General features: G+C 35.0%; 1 protein-coding gene across 3 annotated transcripts in view; it reads right to left on the reverse strand.

Annotated features, from left to right (window-relative positions):
• The window catches only part of MSH4 (mutS homolog 4), a 120,903-nt gene that overhangs the window by 11,078 nt on the left and 94,509 nt on the right, over positions 1-15,316 (reverse strand). For all 3 annotated transcript variants that reach the window (XM_054448694.1, XM_054448701.1, XM_054448712.1), the window contains 4 exons: positions 13,031-13,149; positions 11,580-11,708; positions 4,369-4,543; positions 2,740-2,828 (listed from right to left, as the gene is read on the reverse strand). In XM_054448694.1, coding sequence (XP_054304669.1) covers positions 2,740-2,828; positions 4,369-4,543; positions 11,580-11,708; positions 13,031-13,149 — 512 coding nt within the window. The remainder of the gene's footprint in view (positions 1-2,739; positions 2,829-4,368; positions 4,544-11,579; positions 11,709-13,030; positions 13,150-15,316) is intronic.

The raw sequence follows: 15,316 nt of genomic DNA on the forward strand, positions 1-15,316 counted from the left end.
GTGAGAGCTAAACAATGGGTACACATGGACATAAAGATGGAAATAACTGTCACTGGGGACAAAAGGGGGAAAGGTAGGAGGTGGCAAGGGTTAAAAATTACCTATTGGGTACAATGTTCACCATCTGGCTATTGGGTACACTAGGAGCCCAACTCCCAGCAGTATACAATATACCTATGTAAGAAGCAAGCACATGTACCCCCTTAATCTAAAATAAAGTAAAATAAAAATAAACAAAAAATAGGCAATGTGGGTATATTATTGCAACTACATCATAGTTGTTGTGAAAAGGGGCCCTTAAGAACAAGAAATGAGTTCATTGCTCCACTGGAAAAAAATTCAGGGAAGTTTCTTGGGGAAGTTCACATCTGAGCTAGGTAAAAATGTTAAATAAAAATGATATGGATGAGGTAGATGGAGGAAGAGGAATTAAATTCTTAGCAGAGGGAACAACATAAGCGAAATAAAAGATTAAAAAATAAAACAAACAAACATATAGCCAACAGACATATGAAAAAATGTTCAACATCACCAGTCATTAAGGAAATACATATCAAAACCACAATGAGATATCATCTCACCTAGTTAAAACAGCTTTTATCCAAAAGGCAGACAATTAACAAATGCTGGTGAGGATAGAGAAAGGGGAATGCACATTGCACATACACTGTTGATGGGAGTGTAAATTAGTATTGCCACTATGAAAAATAGTATGGAGGGTTCTCAAAAGACTAAAAATAGCACTATCATATGATCCAGCAGTCCTACTGCTGGGCATCTATCCAAAAGAAAGAAAATAAGTATATCAAAGAGATGTCTATATTCTCACGGTTATTGCAGCACTATTCACAATAGCCAAGATATGGATCAACCTAAGTGTCCATCAACAGATGAATGGATAAAGAAAATGTGGTAAATATACACAATGGAATATTATTCAGCCAAAAAAGAAAGAAATGAAATCCTTGCATTTGTAGCAACATGGATAAAGAATCACTATGCTAAATGAAATAAACCAGGCACAGAAAGACAAATACCACATGTTCTCACTCATATGCCTGAGCTAAAAGAGTTGATCTCATGGAGGTGAAGAGCTCATTGATGGTTACTAGAGGTTAAGAAGGGTTTGGAGGAGGAAGGAGATGAATAGAGGTTGGTTAATGTGTACAAAAATACAGTTAGATTGAAGAAACAGTCTAGTGTACAATAGTTCAGTAGGGTGACTATAGTTAATATGTGTCGTATAGTTCAAAATAGCTAGAAGATAAGAATTGCAATGTTTTCAACATGAAGTAAAGATAAATGTTTGGGGTAATGGCTATCCTAACTACCTGGATTTGATCATTACACATTGCATGCAAGTATCAAAATATCACATGTACCCCCAAAATATGTACAACTATTATCAATTAAAAAAAGAAAAAAATCACAATTATCCAGTAAAATATTCAACTAAAATCAGAATATATGAATTTGCAGTGGATAAAAATAGCTTGTTTTGAATATTTTTCAAACTTCATTAGGAGAATCAAAGCCTACTAGAAGGCTAGTGGAGAGGTGGTCCATAACTGAAACGTGGTAAGATGAACTCTAAAGAGTTAGGTAATAAGAGCTTCTTCAGAGTACAGAACAGTTAAAATTTCTGACAAAGAGATTCAAATAGATAATTAGGCAAGTGAAGTCACAGAGACAGTAGAAGAACTTAAAGGAGAGAGGAATTAAAAATGGAAGTCAGGTTAAGAAAGAGTGACGGACACAGAAAATTGTTATTGAAGAAAATATCACACTGCACCAGATCAGTTTACTGAACACATTGCATTTTTAAAACACTGTAAAGCAGCTGGGCGCGGTTGCTCACACCTGTAATCCCAGCACTTTGGGAGCCCGAGGTTGGTGGATCACCTGAGGTCAGGAGTTCGAGACCAACCTGGCCAACATGGCAAAACCCCCACCTCTACGAAAAATACAAAAAAAAAATTAGCCGGGTGTGGTGGTGGGCGCTTGTAATCCCAGCTACTCAGGAGACTGAGACAGGAGAATCGCTTAAACCCAGGAGGCGGAGGTTGCAGTGAGCCGAGATCATGCCATTGTACTCCAGCCTGGGTGACAAGAGCAAAACTCCATCTCGAAAAAACAAACAAACAAAACCCAAAAACCAAAAACACTTATATAAAGCAACCAACTAAAATTTTCCAAATTTTGAGTCAACAGATGTGAGTTTAGTGTTGAACCTACTGCTTCCTAACAAATCACTTAACCTCTGTGAACCTGTAAAATTAAGAGTAGAAGTAATCCTTTTTTAATCTTTTACTATAAAGACCTAATTACTTCATGAAGAGTTATGAAGCTTACATATGATGAGTAGAAAAGCTTTGAAAACTATAAAAAATATATAATTATACAAATATTGTGCATAGTGATTTTCATTTTTAATGTCCACTTAAAATAGATTTATTTTCTCATCATAAAGTTAGTATAGCAATAATTACTTTAGAAACTAAACTGATTAACTTTTATCTCATAGCTTGTTAGCTGATTTGCTGCGAGGATTATAATAGACCAAACCAAAAGAGTTTTAAGAAGTAAAATTAATTTTCTTTGTTTAGAAATTAGGTTTTAATTTTAAATATTTTAATTATTATATTAATTATTATATATTTAGATCAAAGGTCATAATAAAAATCTACACTAAAAGTATTTTTTTTAATTTGAAGAACAAATAAGAACAAAGTTTCTTACCAAAATTTGTCTCGTAATTTGAGTTGTGATTTCCTTGGCATCCAAGACAATTGACGGTGGAAGTGATGACACCTCTGCAGCTTTTAATCCTAGAATTATTTGTTTTAAATTGGCTTCAATATTGTTACTGCTGGCATTTTTATGCTTGTTTTAACTAGTATTAATCTTTTAGTCACAGATTTAAACTTCCCTTCTAGAGGCATTTCTGAACTACTCAATAATTCTCAGAATTAAGCTTTCCAAAATTCTGGATGACAACTTGCCAATTATTAGATTTAATTACTTATCCAAGACACATAGGGCAAATTAGAATATCAGTTACCTCTCAATATAGCTCTGAGATATCAGGAACAAAAGAGATAGTTAGAAAATAATAATATTGAAATTCCATTTGCAAATATAGTTGGTTAACAGAAGGTCAAAAGGCATATGAGTTTTGCAGGGGAAGATAATAGCTAGTCACAGAGATAACACTACAGCTAAACATTCACCCACCTAAATCAATGAGACAGGAATTTCTCAGAAGATATAACAGTTGGTGAATAATCTATATGCAAATTCAAAGTATCAATTATAATTCTCATGTTTTTAGAGCTTAATTTTATTGTATAAATGCCATACAGGCTTTCTACTGTACACCAATAGCTTACTGTATTTATTGCTTTAGAAATAGAAGCAACATCAAAATTTATTGAGACGTTAGTAATTGCTAAGCACTGTGCCACACAGCTCACATTTGATAATTCATTGAATCTTTGCAACTCTACATATATGAAAAATTATTCCCATGTCATAGATCATGAAATTGAGGCTTACAAATTTTAAACATCTGATATAAATAAGTAATCCAGTTGATTTCCAATTTCAAATAGCAAAACAAAGACGGTTTTTTTCCCTCAAAGGGTCATATCCATAGCTAAAATAATTTTTGAAACTTATATGTACAGACCAATTGAAAATTCTCTGAATCTGTGAGACTTAATGATTTAAATAGAAAGTAGCTAATCAAGTTTAAGAATATCTAGCTGGGCATGGTGGTGCACGCCTGTAGTCCCAGCTACTCGGGAGGCTGAGGCAGGAGAATCACTTGAGCTCAGGAGGTGGAGGTTGCAGTGAGCAGAGATAGTGCCACAGCATTCCAGCCTGGGTGACAGAGTGAGACTTTGTCTCAAAAAAAAAAAAAAAAAAACATATGGTTTGGTAATACATTCTCTTTTAAGATTTAAGATTTTAGATTTAATTTTCAAGTACCCAGAACCTGAAGAAAACAGAGGAAGGACCCTGCTACTGAAAGATTGTGTAGAAAATATATAATTTTCAATTCATTATATAACTTGCAAATATAAGATAAATTACATTTTCTAAGGAAACTAATACTTCTAGGGTTTTCAGTTGTCACTGTATTTTTACATAGTTACTGGCTTATAAAAATTTAAAAAGATTTATATATCTATATCTAGATATAGATATAATGAGCTTGACATAGAAAATACAATCTAAGAGAATATAAGCACTCAAAAGAATGAGAAAATTTCCTTAGATTGACAGCCAAGTAAAGAAGAGATAAAAGTTTGTCTTAGGAGAATATATAGTATTTGAATGTATAGGTATAATTTCTATATGCAGTACCATAATTTTTCTCTTCTGTGAGTCCCTTAGAAAGTTTGTAGGTATACAAAATTGCTTCTTTATTTCTTGAGGTATTCTTTACATGTTGAACTTCAAAATGCATGTTTTCTACATTAGGATACAGGGCATCAATATGGCATAGTTCCAGGAAATGTGTAGCAAACAGCGTAAATGCCTGGAATATATAACAGACGATGAATATTAGTACTTTAAAAATTAACTAGAAAATTCTATTTTAACTATGTGAACATAAAATTTTAGTTTAATTTTCTAAGTAGCTTGGCAGAGATGTAGGAATAAAACTAATAATTTGGAGGCTAACATTATCAATCCATTTTAAAATGTTTTGAGATTTTATATTAAATGAAGAAGATATGTTTATTATGTTTGTACACAGACATGTATGCCACATTATGGGAAAGAGAACAAAACTGAAAATAAAATCCTAAAAAATATATCTGAAGATATTGAAAAGATGAAGTTTACCAGAAACAAAGCTATGAATTGAGGTAATCATTTATCAGGAAGGTAACTCACATGCAAAAAAATATTTTCCTCAATTTTTAAAAAACTTAACTATAAAAGTAGCCTCCCTAGTTGTAAGTAGGTTTTGGCAGTGGAATCAAGAGATTGTCTTAGGTATGTCAAATTCCAAAAGTTTTTAGTTTTTAGATTTCATTGTGTTTGGGTTAGGTACTGGTAGAGGAAAAAGAAAGATTGAGAACACTGATTAAGATAATGGCTCTCAAACATTAGTAATCCCTTAGAGAGCTTGTTAAAGATGCAAATTCTTGGTACATATCCCCTGAAAAATTGTCAACCAATTGTTCTAATGTGGGGCCCCAGGAAATGGCATTTTCTGTAAGTACTTTAGGTGATTTTGATGAAAGTGTTTCAAGTGACTTACAGCCAGCACAAGATTTCCAGCCCAGAATTTACTAAGACAGATAGAGATCTGAATAACCAGTTACGTTTTAAGACATTATCAGTGACAAATTACGTAGGTGGTCAGTGGAAATTTAAATATTAAGACAGTAAAAATAATTGATTGGCAAAATGGCTACCAACTATGGAAGGTGAAAAGCAAGGGAAGGAATAATTTTGTATATGACAGAAAAATGAAAATTCTTAAATACCTACTCAACAAATCAAAAGGAGTATAAAACAAAACCAAATTTATAAAGCTACAGGAAAATATTTAGAACACAGTAAGCTATTTAAAAGGTAGAGACTATATTCAATAACAATAATGTCCTTAAAAGTTATATGCCAAACCAATCTATTAGAGTAACTTTGTAAACTCTATTTCAGGTTAATTCAATTTAGCAAATAATTATTCAGACCCTATCTATTGCAAGAATTGTGCTAGGCACTAAGGACACTGTGTTAGAAAATAATAATTTAATTTAAAATAAGTAGCAATATTACATTTTTATTAAATTATTCATACTAGAAAATAATATTGTAAAGTAATACTAAAAACACTATTTTAAACTATTGTAGAATACTTTGGAAACAGATACTGTATGCTTGAACCTGTGAGGTGGAAGTTGCAGTGAGCTGAGATCATGCCACTGCACTCCAGCCTGGGCAACAAGAGTAAAACTCCATCTCAAAAAAAAAAAAAAAAAAAAAAGAAAACAGATAGGGTTCTCCAGAGAAAGAGACAAATAGGATATGTGTGTGTGTGTGTGTGTGTTGTATGTGTGTAAAGAGATGTATTATATGGAATTGGCTTATGCAATTATGGAGGCTGGCAAGATCAAAAATCTACAGTCAGCAAGCTGGAGACCCAAGAGAGTTGATGGAATAACTCCAGTCCAAATGCCTGCAAGCTGTAGACTTAGAAAGAGCCAATGTTTCAGTTTGAGTCTGAAGGCAGGAAAGAACCAGTGTTTCAGATTGAAGGCAGTAAGTTCTCTCTTATTCTTATAAGGATCAGCCTTTTTCTGCTATTCAGGCTTTCAATTTATTGGATGGGACCCATCCACCCTAGGGAAGGCAATATGCTTCATTCAGTCTACCAATCTCATCCAGAAACACCCTTACAGATAAACCCAGAATGTTTGACCAAATGTCTGGGCACCCCAAGACCTTGCCAAGTTGACACATAAAACTATCCAACACAAATCCACCCCTTGTAAACTTAGCATCCATAGGCATCTCCTTATACCACACTTAATCTACAAATGAAGACAATAATTAGGTCATACTTCCCTCTAATATGATACAACTGTCTTCAGCATAACTGAGAAAGCACTAACCCCTTTTCCAGAAAAGGAGGTAACGTCATTGAGTGATGTTCATTCTTCTTGATATCTCATAACTTAAATACTATAATGTGAAATTGGCAATACTTAAATAATAAGATGTGAAGTCAACACATCTTATGTTACATTATAAAAGAAGAAATAAAATATTTGTTTAATATATGTATATATACACACCAAAAAATCATACAAAATGAGGTGGAAATAATCATAACAATTACAGACAGTCCTTATTTCTGTAACTGGTAAGAGAGTTGTAGTTGGTAATTACAGCTACCTTTTCCTTTTACTACCTATTCTGTATTTCCTTTGCCTTCAGCAAGCCCTAGCTAGTCAGAGCTCTTTAACTAGTGGGGTGAACCAAATCTTCATTCCTGAAAGGTCTTGGCCATTCATAGCCCTGCCTGGATTGGGTTGTAGTTTTCCACAGACCTTTAACACAGAGCATGACAGAACTGAGATACCCTAAGGAATCTTCTGTATTCCAGACATATTCTTTCTTTATTGCATTGTGGAGTAGTAGTCCAATTTCCCTTTGCTACTCAGGATCAATCACTTCAGCCAGCACAATAACTCCCTTCTTTGCCTGTTGATTCAGAGGCATAAGACAGGTGGCTGGGCAGGAGTCTCAACTTCCAGGTCAAAAAGTTATTGCTATGTCTCTTGGTGGAAGTATACTCCTTTTGGAATTAAGACCTCTATGTCAGCAGAGCAAGGTTATAGAAACTGGAAGCAGATATTTTGCCCTTGAGTTACTAGGGGTAATGGTGAGTGATGCCACTTCCATTTCCACTTATTGATTCCTGGAGCCATGAATCCTGGCAATGGGAGAAACAGCATCATATATTGGAAGCTGATTCAAAGCATATACGGCCTTCTGGAAAACCTTTCCCTAGTCCTGAAAGGTATTGCCACTTAGCTGGTGTTGTAATTGAGTCCTTAAAAGACTAGTCCACCAGTCTATCAAGCCAACTACTTCAAGATGGTTGGTGAACACAGTCAAAACAATGAATTCCATGAGCACAGGCGCTTTGCAGCACTGCATTTGCTATGAAGTAAGTTCCTTGATCAGAAGAAATGCTGTATGGAATACCATAATGGCAGCTAAGATATTCTTTAAGTCCATGGATGTTAGTTTTGGCAGAAACATTACACATACAGAAGGCAAACTGATGTCCAGAATAAGTGGCTGTTCCAATATGAATATAATGGAGGTGGTACAATGTAATCAATCTGCTACCAGGGAATGGTACCATAATGGGGACTCAATGTTGGGCTCCACTGCTGACAGACTGGGCATGCAGTAATGGCTATAGCCAGGTCATTCTTGGTGACTGCAGGCTCCTGTTGCTGATCTCATGCATAAAACCTCAACCTAGAACTTTTATGCTTATTCAGATCAAGTCAGAATTTAGTAGCCCTCCTATCCAAAGCCATAGGTCTGTGTAAGTCAGATTATTCTGATTGCTGCTTTAACTCTGCTTCCCATTACAGTAACTTATCCACCTTGTCTTTGGTGGCTGAGTGCCACAACTTGGCCCCTACCACCCTGGGATCCAATTATTCCTATTGCATTTGGGTTTTCCAATTCAGTGCCTGCAGTGAAGGCCTTACAGTGGGCCGTAAGGTCTGTCCTACATAGAAGAGTGATAACAGAGCTCTTCAAGGCTGCCAGGGCTCCTCTCACAAATTTATTTCTCATAGTCATGGTAAAAGGTATGTTATCTGGACTCTTCCAGGATGGGTAAGTAATCTTAAATGACAAACCCACTCTAACATTCCAACCTCCCTAAGCTTTGAATCCCTTCCTCTGCATTAAACCAAGGCAACTCATTCATGGTGGGCCATGTTTTGGTCTGTTTTTCAGCCAATCAAACTGTTAGATCTCTTTCCAACTCTTTGAGTTGCAACATTAAATGCACACCTGGCTTAGTAAGCCCATATCAATAACTTCGGCCTAATCCAACTTTATGTTCCTTCCACCCTTATCCCACACCCTTAGAATACATTCCCATGCATGTTACCTGGATTTCTGTCTGTATAAAGTAGAAAATTCAAGTAGTTATTTCAGAGTGTAATGTACCTCCTTATAGTCACATTTTGTACCTCACCTTTAGAGATCTAGTTACAGGTCTAGAAGCAAAGAAATGTGGTGGAAGTGCATCTTGAGGAGACTCAGCATTGCCTGGGATGCCATTACAGTTTCCTCAGGTAATGCTAGGTTAATCCCCTCAGATGGGGTGAAGTGGTCTCTTCTACTGGCAAAGACAACTCATCAGAATTTAGGGCCTAAATGTCCCCAGGTTCATCAGCATCTCCCTACACATTCCTATTCCAACTGGTAGTCTCCCATTCCTTCCCAACTAATGCTCTCACTTTAACAGTAGATACCCTATAAAGCTGGCAGTCCAACTTGTGTTGTAATTCTGGCATAGGATGAGATTCTGGGTTTGATTTTCAGCAATCTCAACCCTGTGACTATAGGAGATAAGGATTTCCTTCAGGGCACACTTAGATGCTTTCAAGTCATTTACGCAGCAATGAGCTGGCAATTTGGTGCTTTTTTGTTATTTAAAATTTTTTAGTTAAAAAGTGACACACATGCTTCTAAGTTAACACATTAAATAACGCATTAAATAGCAGCAAGGCTAATTAAGTCCTGCTTTTGGAAACAGTGAGGAGGTGATGCACATTTCCTGGTGTCTACAGCCACTATCAAAGAATTGGAAAACACCTGTGGTTTCTAGCTAGGGAAAGCACAGTTCCTGCTAACCCTGGTGTGCTTGCTTGCCTGCATTCACCTGGAAGAAAAGGCTCAATTTCCAGTAGAGGTTAGTGACCATAAAGAGGCTTTTTTCCCATCTAAGTTGAGGCTCCTGAACTCAAGTTTTCAGATTCATGCAGCCTGGGGATCCATGGATCCCAGGTTAAGAAACCCTGCCCTTCTTACAGCCCCCCTGCTGTGATCTAGGGAAACATGTGATGCCTGGTTATTCCTGGTAGTGACAGGCAGGCCCTCACCAAGTATGTGATGGGCAGTGCCTGGAAGTCCCTTGGGTGGGGGCCTGAGCTGGCAATTTGAATCCTTGAGTTCATCCTTTGCTTTCCCAACTTTGTCTAGTGACACTAGGAGCAACCAGACAATTTCATTATATTCATTAGTTTGCCAAAAATGTTTGGAAGTATCATGTATAAAATCACCTGGATCTCTGCTGCTTACAAGCAGTTGATTAAGAGTATATGATAGTGATATTTTACTTATCACTATTGTCAGATCATGTCAGAACCAAGATTTATATTAGGGTTCTCCAGAGAAAGAGGACCAATAGAGAGGGGGGCGGGGCAGGAGTGAGAGAGAGAAAGAAAGAGAGAGAGAGAGAGTGTGTGTGTGTGTGTGTGCACGTGTGAAGAGATTCATCATAAGAAACTGGCTCATGTGATTTATGAAGGCTAACAAGTACCAAGGTCTAAAATGGACTAGCTATAGGTCCAGGAGAGCCAATGGTACAACTCCAGTCCAAAGCTGGCAGGTTCCAGACCCAGAAAAAGCCAATGTTTCAGTTTGAGTCTGAAGGTAGTAAAGAACAGATCTTCCATATTGAAGGCAGCCAGGAAGGAGGAGTTTCCTCTTACTTATTGGAAGGCTTTTTCTTCTATTCAGTCTTGCATTTATTGAGTGGGACCCACCCACATTAGGGAGGGCAATCTACTTTACTAAGTCTACCAATTCTAATCTCATCCAGAAACACCCTCACAGACCTATCCAGAACAATATTTGACCAAATGTCTGCGCACTCTGTGGCCCTGTCAAACTGACATGTAAAATTAACCATCAGAGGCACTAATTAGCTTTTAATCTTAAGTAAGATATGCACTTTATTTATATGAGAAATTGTAACTGACACATTCAAAATTACAAAGACTAATATTATTTATTACCATTACTTTTGATTTATCACATACCTTTAAGCATAAAATAGATTTTTCTCATTCCATATAATAAATCATTACGAGCTGGGCCTGACGGCTCAACCTGCAATCACAGCACTTTGGGAGGCTGAAGTGAGTGGATCACTTGAGCCCAGGAGTTCAAGACCAGCCTGGGTAACATGGTGAAACCCTGTCACTGCTAAAAATACAAAAATTAGCTAAGCATGGTGGTGCATGCCTGCAGTCCCAGCTACTCAGGAGGCTGAGGCAGGAGGATTGCTTGAGCCTGAAAGGTGGAAGTTGCAGTGAGCCAAGATTGTGCCACTGCACTCCAGCATGGGCAACAGAGAGAGACCCTGTCTCAAAAAATAAATAAATAAAATAAAAATAAATGAATCATTATGGACTTTCATTTAAGGTAAATAACTTCATCTTAGGGACATTTTAAGGCATCTTAAACAACAAAAAGTATTTTTATTTCAGTTTTGTTCATATCTGTATATATTGTGAGTGATCATTTAAAAAGATATTTTATAAATTAATTTAATAGAGCAAAAATCAATGTTTTACATAGTTGATTTGCGAAAAACTACTTTCTTTAAAGGAATAAAATTTTAGTTAGGTAGGTAAAATAGATTTTCTGTAAAGTTACCTGAGTTGCCTAGTGCTTTCCTTCCTGTTGTAACATCATAGTCAACATTATTGCATATATAGGCAATTACTGAAAGACCTTCATATTTTGCTACTTAATTTGATGAAATTAAAGCCAACTGACTCATTCTGCATTATTTGAATTTCTTGATTTCATCTTTTCCTTGTCTATATCATGGCTGTCAAACTAATGATTCCCACTTCCATTGGAAATGAAGGAACAAAAATATAAATGCTATGATATGTGTTTACTATTTAAATTGTTTTAAAAGCTATTTGTGGGTGCCCATAAAATTCAATAATAATAAAAGGATACATAAAGAAGGACTCAAAATTAATATACTTAAAATAAAAGAATACCTTTAAGCTCAGTAGATATTCACAAACAGCATAACAAATGCCAATACCTTCTTCCGTATTAGTACCTCTGCCAAGTTCATCAATTAATATGAGCGATTTGTCATTAGCATTATGTAGAATATATGCTATCTGAAATATATAATTTTAATATTTATTCATTGTAACCAAACAGCTGTCAATATCACAGGAAAAAATGAGGAGAAACCCAGTCTCTTTATAAGTTCATCTGAAATGTATTCTTAGAGACATCCTGCTGAGCAGAATACATTGTTTTCTTTTCTAAAAATCTCATGACTAATAATTCCAGTAGAATAGCTGATGTGTACATAAATAGACATATGCATATGTATATGAGACAACAGAGTAAATAACCATTATCTAAAATATTGATGCTTTAGATACAGTGAAAAAATGCAATAAATTAAATGTTTAAACTAAGCACAAAGATGGTCATTTTCTTCTCCACAAATGACTAATCAATTACTGCTATAAAATATCTAAAACCACCTCTCAAATTTATTTAAGTATTACTCTATATCCTGTAAAGATGAAGTAAAGAAAAATTTGAGAAAAAATACCTAAGTCTTGATTCTTGGTTTAACAAATAAATTTAAATCCATGACCAATGGAGACTAAGACTTAAATTGACAGAAGTGCTCTTTTCCACTGAAGTTTATTAACCTCTTTCTCAAAAATAGAATTTTACCTTTATTATATTATGACACAATAGTAACTTTGATGGACATTTTACCTTTCTATAAGACTAAGCTTTTTGAGTGCTAGGACCATTTAAAAATATACCTTAAGTGCCTAATATATTGCTATGATCTATTATAGATATTTAATACACAATAAATAATTATATCAATTGTGGGACAAATGATAACTTTAGTCACCACCTATCTACTTGAAGAAAATTATCCAACTAAACAGTGAACCTAAATTCATAATACAGATATCTCAAGAGTTACACTTAATTCCTTCAGTTCTAAAGACTACTTGACGTTTGCTCAATCAGAAATAGGTGATACTTTGCTACAGGGAGTGAAAATTTTATGAGGACAAAGAAGAGCATGATTTTTGAAAGCCTTCTAACAGTAATCTTTTGTTTTAAAATCAAGCCTATGAAGAACAATAAATACTATGCAAAATGGTATTGAACCAGTTATCGTTTTCTGAAGTCTTTTATGTATTTCCTGTAAAAACATTTAGGCACACTTTTATTACTTACTAATGCTAGCTCTTTCTCTTAAAATTATATTTTCAATAAAACATTGTCTTCCATTTCCACATAAAACAGAAATTAGGAGGCTGTCTTTGACTGCCCTCTGGCTCTTAGAAAAGGGTATAAGCACATCTGCATATTTTAGTATGAAAATATTTTATGTGATAACTGGCCATTAGTGAGAGAATTTAATGTTTTTAACATAAGAAAAGTTTTGTTTGGGTACCTCTTTCATTTCTTTCATAAATGTTGATGAATTTGTTTCGATATCATCATCAGTACTGATTCTTGTAAAAATCTGTTTAGCAATTCTAAAGGAAGAATATTCTGCTGGAACATATGATCCTGTAAAATATAAGGTCAAGATAAATTGAAATGTGTTTATAAAACAGAATTACTAATAACATTTTGTACTTCTCAGATTATTTACAAGGATTACATGGTAGAAAGAACACTAGATATGGCATTAGAAGACATGACCCCAGCTCTATCCCTTATTATACAAGCTTAGACAGCACTTAAACTTTCCCAGTCCTAGCCGGGCGTGTTGGGGGGAAACTGTGGTCCCAGCTACTTGGGAGGCTGAGGCAGGAGAATGGCGTGAACCCGGGAGGTGGAGCCTGCAGTGAGCCGAGATTGCGCCACTGCATTCCAGCCTGGGCAACAGAATGAGACTCCGTCTCAAAAAAAAAAAAAAAAAAAATAGTTGCCCTACCTACTGTACAAAGTTATCTAGAAGTTCAAATAAGGCAGTAAATGTTCAAGTACATAACAAACACACAGTTATAAACACAATAAAAATTTTAAATAACTTACTTGAATGATAAAGAACATTCAAAATATTAAAATCTGAAGGGAATGCTTATAAAGCTTATGAATATAATATGCCAATTACACTGATCTAATAATTATACATGGTATGTATTCAAACATCACTATGTATCTCTTAAATGAGTGCAATTATTATGTCAAAAATAAATTAAAAAAAGAAATATGAAAATCTGAAGAAAATGCCTATAAAGCTGAAGTTAATAAAATCATTATAAAAAGATATAAAGAAATATCTGTGATTACAAACATACAGAAACATTCAGAAGCAAAATAAAAGCAAAACATTTAATAAAAAGAAAAAAAAAGTGAATTTTCACCCACAAGACTGTTTCTGCCCAAGAAGTTATTGTGCTAATTCATCTAAAATATTCATTTTTTGAAAACAAATCAATCTGATTAATGCACCAGTCTCAATATAGAATAAAATCTAAAAGGCATTCTAACATTATATGATGATAAAATATACAAATAGTTGGATGGGAAACGTACCACATATACAGAATTCTGTGTAGATAAAATGGTGAAATAATAGCAGCAAAAAAACCAAAGCCAGATTACTCCAAGATTAAAAACAAAAAAAGGATAAATAGGGCTTAACTCTGAAGACTAAGGAGTAGCAAGAAAAGAAACCAAAAGTCAGACTAATACTAATGAAAATAAAAGTAATAATCATAACAGTGGTAATTATAATAACTGCACCTATACCATTCGACATACTAGATATTTTATATCCACTCTTCCTAATTTTCAAAATAACCCAATAAATTGGGAATTATTTTTCTCATTTTACAAATGAAAACGTGGAGGCTCAGGATCACAAAACTAGAAAGATGTATCTCCTCTATTCTACTCTATTTTTTTCCTTGTTTTCCTAAAAGGACGAATTATGAACCTAGAGTGGCTTCTGACACATAATCTCATGATAAATGTTTGCTGAAAATAAATAATGAAGTGATAGAGCCAGAATTTGAATCAGAACTTTCTGGCTAAAAACAAAAACAAAAACATAAACAAACTGTCCATTTCCAAGAAAACAGGAATGACCTGCTACCTTCTTAAGATTCTGGAGAAGGGTGGGGACAATTTGCTAATTTAGGGCAAAGATTATTTGTCAGGCTGCATGGGTTTGAATCCTTGTTCTGCCTCTTACAAACTATATAATCTTGGACAAATTCCTTCTCAATACTTTGACTTACTCATCTATAACATGGAGTTAATAATCTTTATCATATTTTTATGAGTGTAACCAGGTAACACTTCCAGTTTCCAGGAAGATAAATGTGAAATGCGTATTATCACGCAAGGTATATAGAGCAGTGATGGGCATAGTGAACACTCAATATTAGCTACTGGGGTGTATTAGTCTGCTGCTTCACCCTGCTATAAACTCCCTGAGACTGAGTAATTTATAAACAAAAGAAGTTTAATTAACTCACAATTCTGCATGGCTGGGGAGGCCTCAGGAAACTTACAATCACGGCGGAAGGCAAATAGGAAGCAAGGACCTTCTTCATATGGGAGCAGGAGAGGGAGAGAGCAAGGTGGGAACTTCCAAACACTTTTAAACCATCAGATCTTGTGAGAATTCACTATCACAAGAACAACATTGGGGAAACCACCCCCATGATCCAATCACCTCCGACCAGGTCCCTCCCTGGACACAAGGGATTACAATTCAAGG

Source organism: Pongo pygmaeus, chromosome 1, assembly GCF_028885625.2.
Source record: "Pongo pygmaeus isolate AG05252 chromosome 1, NHGRI_mPonPyg2-v2.0_pri, whole genome shotgun sequence".
NCBI classification, from domain to species: Eukaryota; Metazoa; Chordata; class Mammalia; order Primates; family Hominidae; genus Pongo; species Pongo pygmaeus.